The 19,750-nt window shown below is 38.8% G+C and overlaps 1 protein-coding gene across 1 annotated transcript in view; it reads left to right on the plus strand.

Annotated features, from left to right (window-relative positions):
• The first annotated feature begins 1 nt into the window (after window position 1).
• Window positions 2-19,750, plus strand: part of WDHD1 (WD repeat and HMG-box DNA binding protein 1) — a 52,450-nt gene continuing 32,701 nt past the window's right edge. Inside the window, exons 1-8 of the mRNA XM_048853933.2 lie at window positions 2-84; window positions 2,705-2,789; window positions 6,046-6,157; window positions 12,737-12,888; window positions 16,057-16,168; window positions 16,759-16,809; window positions 17,758-17,853; window positions 19,486-19,578. Of these exons, the coding sequence (XP_048709890.1) occupies window positions 2,713-2,789; window positions 6,046-6,157; window positions 12,737-12,888; window positions 16,057-16,168; window positions 16,759-16,809; window positions 17,758-17,853; window positions 19,486-19,578 (693 nt within the window). The 5' untranslated portion in view covers window positions 2-84; window positions 2,705-2,712. The remainder of the gene's footprint in view (window positions 85-2,704; window positions 2,790-6,045; window positions 6,158-12,736; window positions 12,889-16,056; window positions 16,169-16,758; window positions 16,810-17,757; window positions 17,854-19,485; window positions 19,579-19,750) is intronic.

The raw sequence follows: 19,750 nt of genomic DNA on the forward strand, positions 1-19,750 counted from the left end.
AGCCGAGCCAGGGCCGCGCAGGCGCAGCTGCGCGGGCAGGGAGCGCGGGAAGGCTGGAAGCGGGGCCGGGCGGGACCGTGGCTGGTGAGTGCCGGGCTGACGGGTGGCTGGGTCTCGCCGGTGGCGGCGGGCGAGGGGGTATGTGTGTGGGGGGGTGGAGGAGTTGAGTGCGGGTGGGGTGGGGAGGAGAGGAGAGGAGAGGAGAGGAGGGGTTGGGTGGGGGGAGGAGGAGGAGAGGAGAGGAGGGGTTGGGTGGGGGGAGGAGGAGAGGAGGGGTTGGGTTGGGTTGGGTTGGGGAGGGGGCTATGCACACATCAGGCCTTGCAGGAAAGCAGGCGAGAGGATTGTGGGGTGTCTCACTGTGACCCCCGCACTGGGCCCGATCACCCCTCAGGGGCTGGGTGCAGATCTCCCCTTCCACACACAGAAGATGGAGGCAGTAGCCTCTAGATACCAGCCACCCCAGGCTTTGCCTCCTACTTGGGGTTCAGGACCTACACACGGTGAGCGTGGGGATATATCTCCCCCTGCATCACCATTCCTGTGGCGAACGTAATCCTATCTTAGGGCTGTATAATTTCTGAGGGGATCTCTCCCCATCCTGCCCCCCATATTGATCTAATGTGGAGGTTTTAGGAGCAGCCAGGGGCCAGCAGGGAAGCCTTTAGGTTATGTCTACACTGCATATTAAGCCTGGGCTCTGACTCGGGTTTGAGCCCAAGTCCCCCTGCCAGCCACACAAAAATCAGTCAGATTCGGGTCTGTGAGGACAAAGAACCCTGATCCTAGGACCCTGCTAGGGGGGTGGCTCAGAGCCCACGTCTCACTGTGACTTGGGTGCAAGCCCTGTCATTCTGCAGCGAGGATACAGCTCATTGCTTGAGGGACAAACTTCATTCCGAACTGGTGGAATGATCTGCCCCTTCCAAGAGGTATTTTGCTCCTTGGTAGGGGATGATGATTATCTAGCCCTATGCTACATACTGAATGAATGACTGAATCTGATATCTGGTCATTTTTTCTATTGCCAGTGACTATCCAGTGATGCTTGCAGTGAGGTCCCTACCTCCAATAGGCAACACTCTGTCTTAAGCAGCCACTGTACTTCCAAGTCCTGCAGCCTTATTTTGTTTCACCATTAGCCAAAGGCCCACCACTCTAGGGAACAGAGTAGCAGCCGTGTTAGTCTGAATTCGCAAAAAGAAAAGGAGGACTTGTGGCACCTTAGAGACTAACAAATTTATTTGAGCATAAGCTTTCGTGAGCTACAGCTCACTTCATCCGATGAAGTGAGCTGTAGCTCACGAAAGCTTAGGCTCAGATAAATTTGTTAGTCTCTAAGGTGTCACAAGTCCTCCTTTTCTTTTCACTCTAGGGAAGTGGCTTTCACTAGTTCCATGGGAGGTTGCTAAAGTCACTTTTTCCATATATTGTAAAAAGTAAAACATACATCGAATCAATATAACAGATGTATATGAATTGTGTGTTTTAAGGTTCTATCCAGTTTATAGGTTTGCTGGCAGCGTAAAATACAGAGGTATTCAAAAAAGCAGACATGTGGAGGCAATTTTCTTATTTTAAGAGCCACTGTGTTTAACCAAGTTTAAGGCCTGGTCTACACTGGGGGGGATCAATCTAAGTTATGCAACTTCAGCTACGTTATTCACGTAGCTGAAGTTGACGTACTTAGATCTACTCACTGTGGTGTCTTCACTGTGGTGAGTCAACTGCTGACGTTCCCCCGTCGACTCTGTCTGCCTCTTGCACCGATGGAGTACAGGAGTCAATGGGAGAGCGCTCGGGGGTCGATTTATGCCCTCTAGATTAGACTCGATAAATCAACCCCCGCTGGATCGATCGCTGCCCGCTGTAGTAGTATAGACATACCCCAAGTGATTAATATTTTTTTAACTATGATCCTTCTGGACCTTCAAAAAATAGAAGCAAAAGTGAAGTGCATTGTGTGTGTTGTTCAGTCACAGTTAGTTCATGAAGAATTTAAAATACAGAACTGTTCTGCTTATATCAATACAACTTAGAACATATGTAGAATTTTAGAATAGATGGCTTTTTAAAAAATGCCTTCTGTTGCAACTACATACTTTGAAATGACGGTTATTTGGAGCTGATGTTTATCCATATTTATTTCCCTCATAATAAAGATATAGGCTTGTCACAAAGATATCGGTGTTGCTTATGTGAGTCCCAGTACTTCAGTTGGATCTACCCAGGTGAACCCTGATGCTTGCATGGGACCCTGTTAAAGTCATTGGAGCTCTACATGGGTGCAAGGTTCTATCTTTGTGGATACAGTTACAGGACTTGGGGACGCACTAACGTTTTTGGCATAGGCTAGCAGTTGTTAATAAAGTTCTAATCAATTTAACTCTCATACAGTAAAGTGGTGGTGTATGCTCTCGGTTTATATTTGTTTAACCAGAAATACTGCAGTATTTGCTAATCCCCCCTCTAAATTTCCTCATTTCCCTTCATCATACTTTTCAGGAATATTTTTCAAAATACATATATTGTAGTGATTCTTATCAACATTGTCAAGGTCTTTAATAGGAAAAAAACATGCAAAAATATCACTGCATCAAAATGTTTTAACTACTGAAGTTTCAATAGTGTTTTCCTGTTATTAACACTAACAAATCATTTGTATTTGTTTTATAAAGCTTTTTACATTTTTTTAATTATATAGATGAGAGGATGCCTTCAACACAAAAGCCAATGCGCTATGGACACACAGAAGGCCACACGGATGTCTGCTTTGATGACACTGGAAGGTAAATTATTGAAACTAGGGCTTATTTCAGTAGTTCATGTGTCTGCAAGCAATGCCATTGATATTGCAAAACTAGACAGGGTGAGAGAAGAGTGATGAGAATGTTCACTGGCCTTGCAAAACTCTCTTATGAAGAGATGTTGAAAAGATTGGGATTGTTTACCTTCGAAAGGAACTGAGTAATAGAGGACATGATAAAAGTGTATTAAAGTAATGAACGGTATAGATAAGGTAGATCAAGAGCTTCTGCTCTCTGTGTCTCATAGCATGAGAACAAGGGGACATTCAATGAAATTGAAAGGTGGGAAATTCAAAAATGATAAATAGAATACTTTTTCACAAATGTGCAATTAAACTATGGAACTCACTGCCATAGGAAGTCATTGAGGCCAAGATCTTAACAAGCTTCAAAAAGTTATTGGATATTTATATATTTTTATCATCATTAATTAGGACAGCTCCCGATATTCATATCAAGAATATCTGGAGTTGTCCTAATTAATAATGATACAAATTTTGGAAGGGATATTAAACCTCATGCTTCAGGCTTTAAACCAACCTCTAAATCTTAGAGGTCAAGTTGAGATATAATGTGAAGGACAGATTATCCCACGTCTGCTATGGTTCTTACACCTTTCTATAAAACATCTAGTATTGACCATCGCCAGAGATAGGATACTGGACTAGATGGACTTTGGGTCTGATCCAGTGTGGCAATTCCTATGTTCCTGTGACTTTCCTGAAAGTTGGTTATAATTTACATTTTGATGCCTCAATCATGCAATGACTTACACATTAAATCAACTTTACACCCATGAGTAGTCCCATAGGTTGAAGTAGAAATGGGGCAGTGCGAGGAAAAGTGTTATGTATATATAGACATTGGAAATCCAAAATGTAGCTGCACAGGTCCAGCTATTGGCTTGCTATCTTTCAGTGTTCTCTTTGGTTTATATCCTTTCAACTTCAATAACATAGTCCAAGATCTATACCCAACAGTCTCCATTAACTTGAGTCTACAAAAAACTCAGGCAGCAAGCGTTAAGTGTGTTAAGGACCTGTTCCATAGCCAACTGAGGTCATTTGAAAGACTGTTATTGTCTTCAGTGGGCTTTGGATCAGACCTTATGTGAAGATTTAGCCAGATAACTTTAATCTTCCCAACAAAAAAATTCGTTCACTTAGAGTTGGGGTTTCTTAAGTGTGTTTATCACAAGTCAAATGCTAAAAAACAAGGAAATCAGAATTGCAGCCTACAAGCATTAGCCCGCTACCTTTATCACACTCCACTCCACTAACACCCTCAGTAACATGATCAGCTGCTGCTCTGCAATACTATGGATCTCAGCATGCGCTCATCAAAGAACTGAAAATTGCATAGAAACACACAACTTCGTTCCAGTGCTACTTATTTAATTATAATTGTAAGAGTACAAGTGTACTATCCAGTTGCAGGGAAAAGAATGCAAAGTTCGGTCACATACTCAATTTCTTACTGTATTAAAAATGCAAACTTCTGTATATTAACATGACTTTAAAATAATTAGCTCAACTATATGGTACACACAGCTAAACAAAAGCATACATACTCATTTTACACATATACATATTATGTTATATAACAAAGTAACAAACAGGTCAGGCTAAAGGTGGTGAGAAGTAGGCTATGCCTACACTTAAAACATTACAGCAGTTCAGCTACTGTGCTGCAAGTGCGCTGCTGTAGTGTTGAGTGCAGGCACTCAATACAGCAACGGGAGGGGTTCTCCCATTGCTGTAGTTAATCCACCTCCCTGAGAGGCAGTAGCTAAATCAAAGGAAGAATTCTTCTGTCAATCTAGCACTGTTTACACCAGGGGTTAGGTTTGCATAGCTATCTCTCAGAGGAGTAGATTTTTAACAACCGTGAGAGACATAGCTATGCTGAGGTCTACTAAAGGTCAAGCGTGATAATGCTGCTGAATTGAAATTGAGACCTGTTCTACACTACAGAGTTAGATCGATGCAAGGCAGCTTACATCAACCTAACTATATAAGTGTCTACACTAAAATTTTACTCCCTCCAGTGTAACTCACTGCTACACCGACTTAATAATTCCATCTCCACGAGAGGTGTAGAATCAATGTTGATGTAGTTAGGTTGATGCAGTATCAGTGTAGACAGTGCATTGTTTACATTGATGTCATTGGCTTTCAGAAGCCATCCCACAATGCCCACAGTGAGGAGTTCAGTGGTGTAAGCACTCCTGGTGACGGATGTGCACCACCAACACATGGAGCAAAGTGTAGACATGTACAAGCGATGTAATTACTGCCGTGATTACTGTATGCCAATATAAGTTAGGTCAACTTAATTTTGTTGCGTAGACGTGGTCTGTGTGTGTTAAAAAGGGTATCAGGGTCAGAATGGTATGGGGATTGATCTACCAACAAAGAACCAAAACCACAAAAGGACAAAATACAAAAAATGATTGACAGACGTTATAAAACCTTTGCATTACTTAGCCAGCATTACTGATAGCAAATACAAATGTCATAGTCTGAGGTAAGGACACTAAGAGGAAGCTGAAGTGTTGCTGATATAACGGAATCCTGAAATCATTCCTGTTTTTCTAATATTTAAAATTGGAGATTCAGATTTCTGCTCCAAATCTCTGTTGGTAAAGAACGTTGTGTAACAATTTGTTGCATCAAAGTTGTAGAAGTGAAATCATGAACGACAGGAGAGTTGAATTCAGAATCTTGACAGTTTTTAAAAGGCCTGCCCTCCTGTACAGCCATCTCAGCTTCAATCAGGTGTGTTTAACACATTTGGATTAGGTCAAAACTTTGTGACAGGATAGGGGGCAGATTTTCAGAGGCACAAAGGGCAGTTGGGTGCCCAACTTCTAGTGAAAGTCAGTGCAAGATGGGATCCTAACTTTCCTTTGTGCTGTTGAAAATTTCCTCCTAGATGCTGAAAAATGAATTGGCTAGTTAGTGTCTGAGTATCTAAGGTCAGATACAAAAGAGGGATGGGCAAACCTAGTTAGTAGACTTATACTCAATTATTGTGTTATGCTAGCAGAATTACAAGTTTTTCATGTTGTATAATATGAGTGTCTTTCTCATATTATTTGAAGAATAAATACACTTATAAAATGTGTTTCATTTAATAAAAATGTGAATTTTTAAACATTTCCCCCCATATTTTGGGCTGAGGAAAATCAAAATAACCCTGCTATACACAAATGTAAATAATATTATTTTCTTAACAGCTGTATTGTAACTTGTGGCAGTGATGGAGATGTTAGGATCTGGCAAAACCTGGATGATGATGATCCTAAGTCCATTAATGTGGGAGAAAAAGCATATTCATTTGCTTTAAAGGTATTAGTATAACATTTCCTATGAAATGTGCAATGCGGGTGCTGATATATACCTTGATCCTGCAAAATCTTCCTCATGTCCTTAACTGTATGCATGTGAACTCAATAGGACTGCTGACGTGCATAAAGTTAAGCATGTGTTGGAAATATTTGCAGGGCTGGAGCTAGAATGGTATTGGATTTAGCAAACTTGATTTAATGTTACACATAAAACTCATTGCGTTAACTTACATAACATAGACTACTGTATTTGTTGAAAGCTAACTTTTTTTCTTAATGTTGTCACAGACACATCTTACATGATATTAAAAGGATCTGTCTTAATCATACAATCATAGAAATGTGGGGCTGGAAGGGACCTTGAGAGATCAACAGCTGCAGCCCCTGGCACTGTGGTAGGACCAAATAAACCTAGACCATCCCTGACAGGTGTTTGTCTAACCTGTTCTTAAAGCCTGCAGTGATAGGGATTCCACAACCTTGGTTGGAAGCCTATTTCTGAGCTTAACTACCCTTATAATTAGAAAGTTTCTCCTAATATCTAACCTAAATCTTTCTTGTTGCAGATTAAGCCCATTACTTCTTGTCCTACCTTCAGTGGGCATGAACACTTGATCCCCTTCCTCTTTGTAACAGCCCTTAACATATCAGATTCCCCCCTCAATCTTCTTTTTTCAAGACTAACCATGCCCAGCTTTTTTAATGTTTCCGCATAGGTCAGGTTTTGTTAACCTTTTGTAATTTTTGTTGCTGTCCTCTGGACTCTCTCCAATTTATCCACATCTTTCTTAAAGTGTGGTGCCCAGAACTGGATTCACTACTGCAGCTGAGGCCTCACCTATGCTGAGTAGAGTAATTACTTCCTGTATCTTATGTGAATGCACCCCAGAATATTAGCCTTTTTTGCAACTGCATCACATTGTTGACTCATGCAATTTGTGATCCACAATAACTCCCAAAAAGAAAAGGAGTACTTGTGGCACCTTAGAGACTAACCAATTTATTTGAGCATAAGCTTTTGTGAGCTACAGCTCACTTCATCGGATGCAGTCTCTACGGTGCCACAAGTACTCCTTTTCTTTTTGCTAATACAGACTAACACGGCTGTTACTCTGAAATAACTCCCAGATCCTTTTCAGCAGTGCAGTACTACCACCTAGCCAGTTATTTCCTATTCTGTAGTTGTGCATTTTATTTTTCTTTTCTAAGTGAAGTGTTTTGCACTTGTCTTTATTGAATTTCAACCTGTTGATTTCAGAGCAATTCTGTAATTTGTCAAGGTCATTTTGGATTCTAATCCTGTCCTCTAGTGTGTTTGCAACCCCTTGCAGCTTGGTGTCATCTGCAGATTTTATAAGCATCCTCTTCATTCCATTATCGAAGTCATTAATGAAAATATTGAATAATACTAGACCCTGCACTGACCCCTGCAGGACCCACTAGATACACCTTCCCAGTTTGACAGTGGACCATTGATAGCTACTCTTTGAGTATGGTCTTTCAACCAGTTGTGCACACATCTTATAGTAATTTCATCTAGAGCACATTTCCTTAGTTTGCTTATGTTACAGTTCCACATGACATTCTCATAAGTCTTACTGAAATAAAGATATATCATGTCTACTGCTTCCCCCCCATCCACTAGGCAACTAAGATTGTCAAAGAAGGAAATTAGATTGGTTTGGAATGATTTGTTTTTGACAAATCCATGTGGCTATGCTTTATAACCCTATTATTCTCTAAGTGCTTACAAATTGATTGTTTAATAATTTGTTCCAGTATCTCTCCAGGTGTCAAAGTTAGGCTGACTAGTCTATAATTCTCTGGGTCCACTTTGTTCCCATTTTTAAAGATAGGTATTATGTTTGCCCTTCTCCAGTCCTCTGGGACCTCACCCGTCATCCATGAGTTGTCAAAGATAATTGCTAATGGTTCCAAGATTGCTTCAGCTAGTTCCCCAATTACCCTAGGATGAATTTAATCAGGCTCTGCCGACTTGAATACATTTAACTTATCTAAATATTCTTTAACCTGTTCTTTCCCTTTTTGGCTTGCATTCCTTCCCCCCTTCTATTTTTATTAATTCTAAGTATCTTGTCACCATTAACCTTTTTAGTGAAGCCTGAAGCAAAATAGGCATTAAACAGCTCAGCCTTCTTGATGTTGTCACTTATTAGCTCTCCTTCCCTACTAAGTAGAGGACCTACGCTTTCCCTTGTCTTTCTTTTGCTCCTTTTAAAGAACCTTTCTTTATTGCGTTTTATGTCCCTTGCTAGGTGTAACTCATTTTGTGCCTTAGATTTTCTGATTTTGTCCCCACGTGCTTGTGCTATACTTTTGTACTCCTCCTTAGCAATTCATTCATGTTTCCACTTTTTGTAGGATTCCTTTTTGATTTTCAGGTAATTAAAGAACTCCTGATGGAGCCATATTGGTATCTTACTATTCTTCCTGTCTTTTCTTTGCTTTAGAATAGTTTGCAGTTGTGCCTTGCATAAACTGCAAAAGTGACTGACCTCCACCAATGTGTTTAGGTGAAGGTATTAAAGCCATTAAAAATTGATCAATTTACTTTAAATATCATTTTACCCCCACATCTACTGACATCTGTTCCCAAAAGAGAGATTAATGTTGAATCACTAGAAACATCTAATTGGTTGAACATGTCTATCTGGTTTATAGTTTAGATAAATCATTCAAGAACTTTAAAATGCTTTAGAGTATATTGATTTGACCATTTATTCCTTACCCCATTCAGTGGGGTAAAGAAGTATAGAAGTTTTCCTCATGCTGAGTTTCTCTAATGTACATATCTATCACTTCAAATCAGGATATTCTGACTTCATGATTTTAAACTCTCTTAGAAAAACTGAAACAGCAAATTATTTTTATTTTTAATCCACAGTGTAATTTAATTATGATGCTCAGACTTTGTAGTGGTCATTTGGCTATATGGATCAAAAATTACATTCCGGAAGTCATTTCCTAGTGGTACAGATAACTCTGCCCTTGCTAATCAGTGGGTGTCTGGCTTTAAAGATTTTTGGGTATCCAGAAGATGATTCTCTGACCTTTTCAAAGATAAGAGAGAAATTGAGTCTTGAATCCTTCTTCCACTGCAAATAATAGTAGTTTGTGGGAGTGATGATTAGAACCTATTCTAGTAATCTAACTGATCTGCTCTAGCATTAAAGTGCCTAATATAACTTGCTGTATCTATCCCTCATGAAGGAAATTCATATTTTTTATAAATATGGATGGAATGATTATTTGGATATGATCATTAAAATAAGGATGAGTTACATCACTTCTTATAACAGGGGTCAACTGTGCATCATTAATGCATCTTTTGAAAACTTCACATATTTGTGTTGACAATTTTCATAGTAATTCCTTTGTCTGAAGCTATTCTTATGCTACATTAAAATGTATTACATAAATACTTTGAGTTTTGTTTGTTTTTGTATAAAATCTGAAATGTCCCCTCATTTTACAGCATCTTTTGAAAATGAGAAAATGATCCCGGGGTTTGTAATTAATCTTCAAATAGAAAACAGTGTTTGTGGCATACAAGTTTGCAGTGATACATACATTTTTAAAAAATAAATTTGCTATTAAATTTTGGTAACTTTTTGGGGGGAATGAATAAGCAATTATTGATGTGTACTTAAAAAAAATGACTGCATTTGAATATATAAGCAAAAACTCAATGTTATAAAGAAAAATTCACTAAAACAGGAAAATTTTGAGGAATACTGGTTTTATTTTTTTGGATTAAATAGCCCACTGCTTTCAAAGATGTATGTCTGAGTTTCTTAGCCTGAGTTTCAAAAACGTTTTCCAAGACTTAATTCCAGTAATTTTGTTTTAAAAATTAGATGTAATTCTTAATTCACTCATAAATAATTTATCTTTAAGGAAAAAAAGTTTTTAAATTGAAGTAGGTCTGAATCAGTTAAGTACAGTCTGATTGATATCTCTTAACACACATTAGATTATCTAGTCTGAGTGTTGCTGCATGTATATTTTTTGTAATATTTATATAAACTTAATGTAACTCTGCTTTTGGAGAAAAATATGCATGGCAGCTGTAATTATGTATTTTATATAGCCTGTAACTTAAATTATTTGTCGAACCTGCTGCCACACATATGTGAAGAGGAATGATATATTTTCACCTTAACAATAGATCTTTTCTATAAACATAAAAGATTGCCATGGCACTTGACCATATATTAATTTGGAATTCTGAATAGGGAATATTGGAAAGATTAATATGACGGTCTTCTGGTTTGTACTTCTGCAAACTGGCCATTTGTTAAACTATGGCTGACAAACCATCAAGCTTTCCTTAATGGCATTTAGTGTGTGATATTTGGGACAAGGGCGCCCTCTCATGATCATGTGGCACATAAAAACCAAATACAGGCAGTTCTCGACTTTATGACGAACGGCACTTACGATGTTTATAAATTGTCATTGTGTTTCGACTTTACGACGCTCGATCGGACACTGTTCCTACGGGAAATTCGAGTTAAGATGTTTTCAATTTAAGACACGATTTTCAGGATCTGATTGTGTCGTAAGTCCAAGGACTGCCTGTATATTTTGATTAAACTTTTTATGTTGGGAAGTGCGCTTTTTTCCTCTCTAACAAAACCCTGAGAATCCTCCTTGTTTTCCTGCTTCATACTCTCCACAGTTAAGGCCTCATAATCCCCTTCCTGGTGAAGAAGATTGAATGGATCTCATTAGACCTCATTAGTGCCGTTCCTGGACTCTCACGCTCATTATTTTAGGAAAGACACAAGGCTCTAAGGCCCTGATCCTGTAAAGACCTATTCACATGCGTAACTATGCATTGTGATTAGTCCCATTGAAGCCAGGTGTTAGGGGGCTTATTCCTTCACCCACTTACTTCCCTGGTCCTTCTCGCATGAACAGAGAGCAACAATACCCGAAGTCCAAAGGTGCAAACAATTCGATGTTTATTGGGGTGAACTTCCAGCAAGCATGATTCCAGTTTCCTTCCTTAGTATCCTCCTTCCCAGCTCTGACACCACAGAGCCTTACACCTGTGTCCCTGTTCCCATTCCTACCCTTAGCCAAACATGATTCCAATTTTCTTACCCCCATTCCCTGTTCCCATCTCCCCCTTTAGCAAAACATGATTCCAATTTTCTTACCCCCATTCCCTGTTCCCATCTCACACACCCACATGCCCACCCACACCCAGTCACTTCCTCATTGACTACAGATTATATAGTAAAACTTGAGTTCTGCTTAGCTATACCTTAACCAATCATTTTCCTGAAATTTAACTAACCAATCCTAACATATTGTAACATGATTATGTAACCAATTATATCCCACCACCTCAATTAGTTTACACCCAGCAAAATTAATTATACAGCAGACAGGAACAATCACAGAACCAGACAGAGATTATACAGACAAACAACAGCAAAGTGGGAACTATAATGACAAAACAATACAGAAGTGAGGATTTCACATCCCAGCTATTGATAAGTGAGTTCTTGCCAGACAGGATGCTATCAAACTAAGTTTCCTTTTACATTTTCTAGGCACTTCCCTTTCTCTGGAGGTGATAGGAATACAATCCTGTCCTGATAGTGCCTAACAGCCCAATAGCACCTTATTTCAATGTGACTAGTTTGGAATGTGAGGATGTGACCGTTCGCTTCCCAGCTTATGGCTGCCTCTGCTGCTTAGCCAAAGGCCTTAGCCTAAGAACAGGGCCACAAACTGTCACAGTAAGAGAAGGCCCTTACACCAGCAGACAGTGATTTTGATTCTTTCTTTTATACCTCTATCACTAGCCAAGTGATAAGAATACATCTAAATTCTTAGAGTATAGGCCTTTACAGACAGGCCTGAATATCTATATCCTAACACCAGGGGGCTGCTCACAGAGCAAATATTTAAGCATGTGAATACATCTTTGCAGGATTGGGGCCTAAAGGAGTAACTTTTTTAAATAGCTTAAAGCAGTGATTCTCAACCTTTCCAGACTACTGCATGCTTTTCAGGAGTCTAATTTGTCTTCACCTCACTTAAAAACTACAAAAGTGTCACAACACAGCACACTATTACTGAAAAATTGCTTACTTTCTCATTTGTCTATATGAAATTTTAGTTTGTACTGACTTCTCTAGTGCTTTTTATGTAGCCTGTTATAAAACTAGGCAAATGTCGAGAGTTGAGGTACCCCCAGAAGACCCCTGCGTACCCCAAGGGGCATGTGTACCCCTGGTTGAGAACCCCTGGTTTAAGGAAGATGGTTAAGTAATATTATTAAATTAAAAGTGTGGAGGGTTGTACTTGTTAATTGAAAATTTTCTTCTTGGTTTCTGTTAATTTTTTTTGTGGCGGGGGGGAGAGAGGGAAGAGGAAGAAATGTAGCTGGAAGAACATTTCTCAGCTGCTGCTCCTTTTTAAAACCAGAAGCTCTTGTGGAACTACTCAAGATTATATATGGAAAGAACTGGCTTTCTGTTCCTTGGACCAAAATATTTTTCTTTAATCCACGAATTCCAGAGTTTATTTGTTTCATTTGTAGAATGGAAGACTGGTTACTGCAGTATCTAACAATACCGTCCAGATTCATACGTTCCCTGAAGGAGCTCCTGATGGCATCCTGACTCGTTTCACCACGAATGCAAACCATGTTGTCTTTAACAGGGATGGTACTAAAATTGCTGCTGGATCCAGGTAATTTGATCTTGATGCAGGAGAAGTCAATAGCCACACTAAATGTGGAACATTAGCGACTTCCTGGGATGTGACTTTTGTTCGCAATGCCATCTAATTAATCTGCATTTTGTGAAGGTTTTACAATGCCTCAAAAGGTCGTCATAGAAGAAAAAAGTCAAATGGAGGAGGCCATTGAGAAAAACTTTTATGGGAGAGGTTGGGGCCACATAAATATCTGCCCCACAACATCAAGTTTCCAGATGTAATTTATATTCTTCAAGCGCTTACTTTGTGACAGCACAAGGGTTCATCCATATGGAGCTCATTTCAGGATCAGGGCTTTAGTTATTAACTTTGTATTAAGAATCACAGTATTGTTAACAGTTTAGGGACCCAGTACTGCAAACGCTAATGCCCACGAAAAATTAAGCATGTGCATGTTTGTTGGATTGGGACATTATTTTCTAACATAATATATTGTCACCCCTCTGCAGAGCAGTAGTAAATGTTGGGTGCAGGATTATACCCCTGGCCCCTGAGGAGGAGAAAGGAGCGATGCAAAGTCTAGTTAATATCTTGGGCAACTTGTTTATTTTACACTATATACACCAGTTCTTTAACAGAGGTGGTAAAACAGTCCTCTTATTCATTAATTTTAGACAAAATGCCAATTCCCAGTTTCCAGAGAGCAGCTCTGCCCCAATAATTGACTCTAGTTAGATTAAAGCAGAGAACATTCTCCTGCTGCTTGCAACAGCTTTCCTGAAAAGAAAATTATCACAGATCTAACAAAAATACAGTATTTTTTCAGACCGAGCAGTCCTTCCACACTAAGAACTTGTAAGACTTTAACAGTGCCACCTGGAGATTTCTGCCATAATAGTGTTGAAAGAGAGGGTGACATACAAAAAAAAGGGAATGCAAATAAATTGTTTTTATTTTAATTGTCACAAGTCTCTCAAGTATTACTTGAAGTCTAGAACTTTGTGAGTTGACAGTACATTCCACTTAAATGCAGAACATATGGATAGAGCCCGGCAAATCCGTGGGTATCTGCTTTATATCCTTGGACCATTTCTGTGGATTCCAGCGTGGATGCAGATACAAATTTTGTATCCGTGCAGGGCTCTGACCGTAAGGACGGGCGAGCAGCTGTGAGGAACTGCAGCGTGGATCTTCCACCTGCCCTGGTCGGGAGGCCTGGGGGCAGGGACAGGGGTCAGGATCTGCTCAGGCCCCCCACCCAGGGCAGGTGGAGGATCCACCGTGACTCCCTACAGCCGCCAGTGCATCTCTTCCCGATCGGGCTGTGGAGGAGGGTGGTTCACCTCGGAGCCTCAGTCTGCACCCCCGTGTAGAGCCCTGCAAATCTGTGGATATTTGCAGATATCCACAGATAATTTTTGCGGTTCGCAGATCAGATGTGGATACACACTTGTGTATCCACATAGAGCTCTCCATATGGATTGTTTCAAAGGCTTACCTGATCTATTTGGAAATATTTATGTAGTTTGTTTAAAAAGTAAATTTCGTCAACTGTTCTGTTTTAAAGTTGCAAGGCATGTTATAAAGATACTAAAATAATAATAATATGGAAATGAATGAATACAATTTATACACTTCTTGCTATGGCAATTTTTTGTGTTAGACTAAAATATTCAGGGCTTGTCTACATAACGTGGCAAAGCGCTCCAGAGGGGTGTGATCTGATGAGCTCTGTAACATGTTATGCCCTGACTGCCCTGTGTATACTTTGCAGTGGTTCTCAAACTAGGGCTGCCACTTGTTCCAGGAAAGCCTCTGGAGTGCCAGGCCGGTTTGTTTACCTGCCGTGTCCGCAGGTTCGGCCGATCGCGGCTCCCACTGGCCGCGGTTCGCCGCTCCAGGCCAATGGGGGCTGCGGAAACTGGTGCGGGCCGAGGGACGTGCTGGCCGCCCTTCCCTCAGCCCCCATTGGCCTGGAGTGGTGAACCGCGGCCAGTGGGAGCCGCGATCGGCCGAACCTGCGGACGCGGCAGGTAAACAAACCGGTCCGGTCTGCCAGAGGCTTTCCCTGTACAAGCGGCAGACCGGCTTTGAGAACCACTGCTCTAAAGGGTACCTAGTTTGCGATAACAGGGACTACTTTGTCCCCTTTAATGCAAACTCGGTACCTTTTAGAGTGTGCCAGTGGGGTCTATGCTGGGCAGCTAGGGCTCAACACCTTAGAACATTCTACAAATCACACACCTTAAAGTGCTTGCCATACAGTGTAGACAAGCCCTTAGTATCCTGCAGAAACTGTGGCTGTGATCCTGAAAAGAGTTGATTATGCTTAAAACTGCAGGATTGAGGCGCAAGGTTAGATTTATTTAATGAATATGTAGATTGCAACTCTCTAGTGCTATTAAGATATTTTTTGGGAAGTGCATTATAATCCTGATCTTAAGTGGTTCATATGTCAACCATAAAAATGTATTCCAAACTGAATTTGAGCCTCAGATGTCTCTAACTAGTATTCTATTTTTTCACACATCAGAAACCTCAATTCAAGTACTTTTAAATGTTACATTATTTTTTAAGTGTATGGAGAGTGCTGGGTGAAGATGCTATTGTGGGGCCTAGTATGCTTAAAAGTTGATAGTGTTCTTAATTATGGACTAAACTGAGTCATAATATTGAAAAAATCCAAATATTTGAAAATTAGCTAATGCATTATTTACATGAAATATTTTAAAGTTTCATAATGATTTTTAGCAAACAAGCTTAATATGCATATGTAGCAGCTATTTAACAAGATAAGTCAATCAGTTGTGGTACTGATAAAATATAAATCTCTACCTTTTAACAGCCAAAGTACAGATTTAGGTGATATTAATCTAAAATTACATAATAATATAGTTATTAATATGGGGTGGGTGGGTGTGATTATGACACATATATATGATTTCTTACTAAAGCATTCCATTTCCTCTTTAATTTAGGGGGAAAGTTATTCTATTCTGCTATTGATGGCCTGCTCCTGTTGAAGTAAATGGCAAGACTTCCATTTTCACATAGATTCTACAGTGATAAGTGTGATTAAAAAAGCACCCTATCCATCAATGATCAATAAGATAGAACTCACATTTACTTCAAGCAAAGCAGAATACTGCCTATCAGTATTAAAGTAATATGGTTAATTAAGTATATTGCTCTCATCCACAGTGATTTTATGGTCAAAGTTGTGGAGGTGACCGATAGCAGCCAACAGAAAACATTCCGAGGACATGATGCCCCTGTCCTAAGTCTGTCTTTTGATCCCCAAGATGCTTTTCTGGTAAAAAAATTTCCTGTCACTTTCTACCTTGTACTTTTTCCTCCAGCAGTTCATATTTTATGTTTCTTATGGGATCTTAAATCATAAAATGGTCCACAGGCACAGAGGACATGGTTTTTATTTCATTTGTCTACTGAGTACGGCCTATCAAAAGGGTCATGTGAATATCAAACTGTCTCCAATAACCTTAGCTTTATTTTCCTACACATACATTCTCAATGTGAAACTTTTATATTGTCCTTACTGCTGAGGGGAGAAGTTGATCCACTAACATAATTTAAAACAAACTATTGATTTAAAAAAAAAATTACATCTAATTTTAAGTATTTCATTGTGAAGAATTTGTAAATACAGAAGGGTTGGAATGAACAAGGGTTTCATATATTTTCAAACAAGATGATTTATATTTTATTTAATATCAAAAATATAAATCATATAAAATTTATTGTGAGTTTGTTTAAAGGCAGTTCATATAGTGTATGTCTATATTACTGGCTGTACACCTCTTAAACTTCTAATTGTAGCATGACTTTTGCTACTTTTACTGCGAATTGTTGATGACATTTTAAAAACTACTTTTTCTTATATAGACATCAGCAAGCTGTGATGGGTCTGTCAGAGTATGGAAAATCTCAGATCAGGTAAAATGCTAATCTTCTGGAGTTAGACTTTAGATTTTACTGTGTGTATTTTACAAAAGAATGATCTTAACTAAAATAATGCATTTTGTCTCTTGATGTGTCAGAATTGGTGTATTGGCAATAAATGGAAAAGATAAATATTTTAAAAATCCCAATACAGGTGAAATCTAATTTGCAGATTTAATGCTGACAATAGCTCATAATAATATAGTTCTCCAGAGTTAGGGCCCAGTCCTGCAGAGTTGTGTCTAGAATTACTTTTGCTTAAATCCCGTTGACTCTACAATGGGACTCCAAATGGGAGTAATTTATACATGGGCTGATTGCAGGATTGAGTAGTATCCTTGTGACTCGCTAGTTTTTAAGACAAATACGCACCTAAATGGTCAGACCTAGCATTAGAAGTTATGATCGTGGATGCCTTTTGTATAGCAATGTTGGCACTGTAACTTTTCGTAGACAACGTTTTGAGATTATAGCTGTGATTTGCATTTCAATGTATAAGCAGTAATATGGGGCACAACAATACAACCCTTTTTGTATCACTGTGGTCAGATCCTGCCTTGACACATACCCTGTCCAACCCTATTAAAATCACTGTGGTTTTACAAAGTATTAGTCGGGTAGAATAACCAATCTGATTTGTACCGTATTTAATAAAAATGAAAGGTTTGTACTTGGTCTGAGACTTATATTTTATAAGTGGCTATATTTTTATAGAAATATTTTCACTAAGTTATAAAACCTGGACATGGTTTTTTATAATAATAATAATAAGACAGACTTAATATCATATTTGGGTGAGATATATTACTTCACTTCCACAATTCTAGTATAATTACCTCTTTTCCCTACACTCCACTTTTAAGACTTTCTATTTTTTATAATACAGAAGGATTTTTGCAGTTGCAATCTAGAGAACCTAGTCCCTAAATATTCTGTTTTCAGACATGCGTGACAAGCTGGCCACTGCTGCAGAAGTGTAACGATGTGATAAATGCTAAATCAATATGTAGGCTTGCCTGGCAGCCTAAAAGTGGGAAGGTAAGTGACACATTGTTTTGCTGTCTGTATTAGTCCTCTCTCTCTGCGAGTACTTAGCACATTGTTAACAACGGAATTTAAGCCAGGCCAATCAATATCCCAACACCAAAAAATAAGAAAAGTGTTTTTGATTAAATTATTTAAAAAAACAAACAAACCCTGGAAATGGATACTTGTTAAAGTACTGTATAGTCAGTGCCAAAGTGAGGCTGGTAATACTCCAGCTGTCAGCCTGATACAGTATTATATATTCAAGTTATGCTGAACAGGAAGGAACCCTGTTGGTGGGGAAATAACATCTTTGTACACTACTAGGTATCAAAATGGTTTAGTCATTCTTTCATGTAAGTAAACTTTATACTGTGAATAATTTCTATTGTATAAATAAACAAGCCTTTTAAATAATAAGTTATTGTATTTTCAACAGAAGAATAAAATTGATTTTAGTGTGGGATGAAGAAGTGTTGATTGTCACATTACAAATAAAATGTATATACAATGTGAAACTTACACAGCCATAGTAAAGGAGCTTTGGACAGGGAGCTAAGTGAAAGTGGGAGACATGGCAAAACCCCTCTTCCAACTTATGATCTGAAAAAATGGTTGCAACTTCTGCACGCCATGTGGGGTTCCCATCCACTGGATCTGCATAAATGCATTTCCATTGTCCCCTCACAAAGCTTGCCTGAAGAATACACTTCAGGCCATCTTGTTCTGGGGCTTTATGTGGAGTCTCTTTGCCCATGTCCACTATCACTGGTACCAGGAGGCTTAAGTTGTGCAGAAGACCATGTATCACTTTTTTGTGCTGCTTGAATGTCACTTACAGTCCATTAGATGTGCATGTTGCTTTACAGGTATGCACTTTGTATACAATTCTAAAACAGTAACAGTTTTGATTGGCAGAACAATCTATATTGCATTCATATCTTGAAATTTAAACAAATATTATTTTTCTTATTTAGACATAATGTAAGAAGTACTTTGAACTGCAGTGGTCTATGGGGTGACTGGCAGTAACTTTGTTTTTTTCCTTATTTTTTTATACTCTTTGAATTAGGTGAAATTATCTTGTTTAGGTGTCAAATATTCAAAGATTTATATATAAAATATTATCTAACAATATAAGTATAAAATATTAATACATCCTATCAAAAGGTTTTATAGATATCAACTTTTGAAGGGGTCCATTGGGGAAAGTTTTATTTATAAGCAGTTGAAAACTATTTATAAATTTTGCTAGCAGTTCCAAAGGTCAGAATTTCTGTAATTTTCAGGGGCAGCTGTCAGCCTCTTCACCCTTCTGCCAGAAATAAATGCAGATTAAAATACAAACTGCTGTGCTCAACTATGCTTACTTATGGTTTCTTGAAATTTCCAATACAATTCACAATGTTTTATCTGTCTTTATTTTATCAATCAACAATGTTGGGATGCTAATTAAGATACTGTGTCAGATTGGCTGTTGTGACAGTTACAGCTATAATGTCACTTCTGAATAAAGGAACTACACTGCTTGTTGGCTGCTGTAATTAGCCTTATTTGAAGGGGAAGGGACATGTGAAATAAAACTAAAGCTGTTTAACAAAATTTGATTTGTCCTAAATTAACAGATTTTTTTCCCCTGAATAGTTACTAGCAGTTCCAGTTGAGAAAGTTGTTAAACTGTACAGAAGAGAAACTTGGGATAATCAATTTGATCTTTCAGATAATTTCATTACTCAGGTAAGTGCCCTAAATCATAGGTTTGTAAACTTTGTCATAGGGTGAAACACATCCCCTTAGAAATTGTCTCATGGACATGTACCCTCCAGGTCAACTTCCCTCTCATTTGCAATCTTGTTACAGTCCTGTGGAATCTACAGCAGTAGTTTATATAGAATAGTAATATTAGGAA

Source organism: Caretta caretta, chromosome 6, assembly GCF_965140235.1.
Source record: "Caretta caretta isolate rCarCar2 chromosome 6, rCarCar1.hap1, whole genome shotgun sequence".
Taxonomy (NCBI): domain Eukaryota; kingdom Metazoa; phylum Chordata; order Testudines; family Cheloniidae; genus Caretta; species Caretta caretta.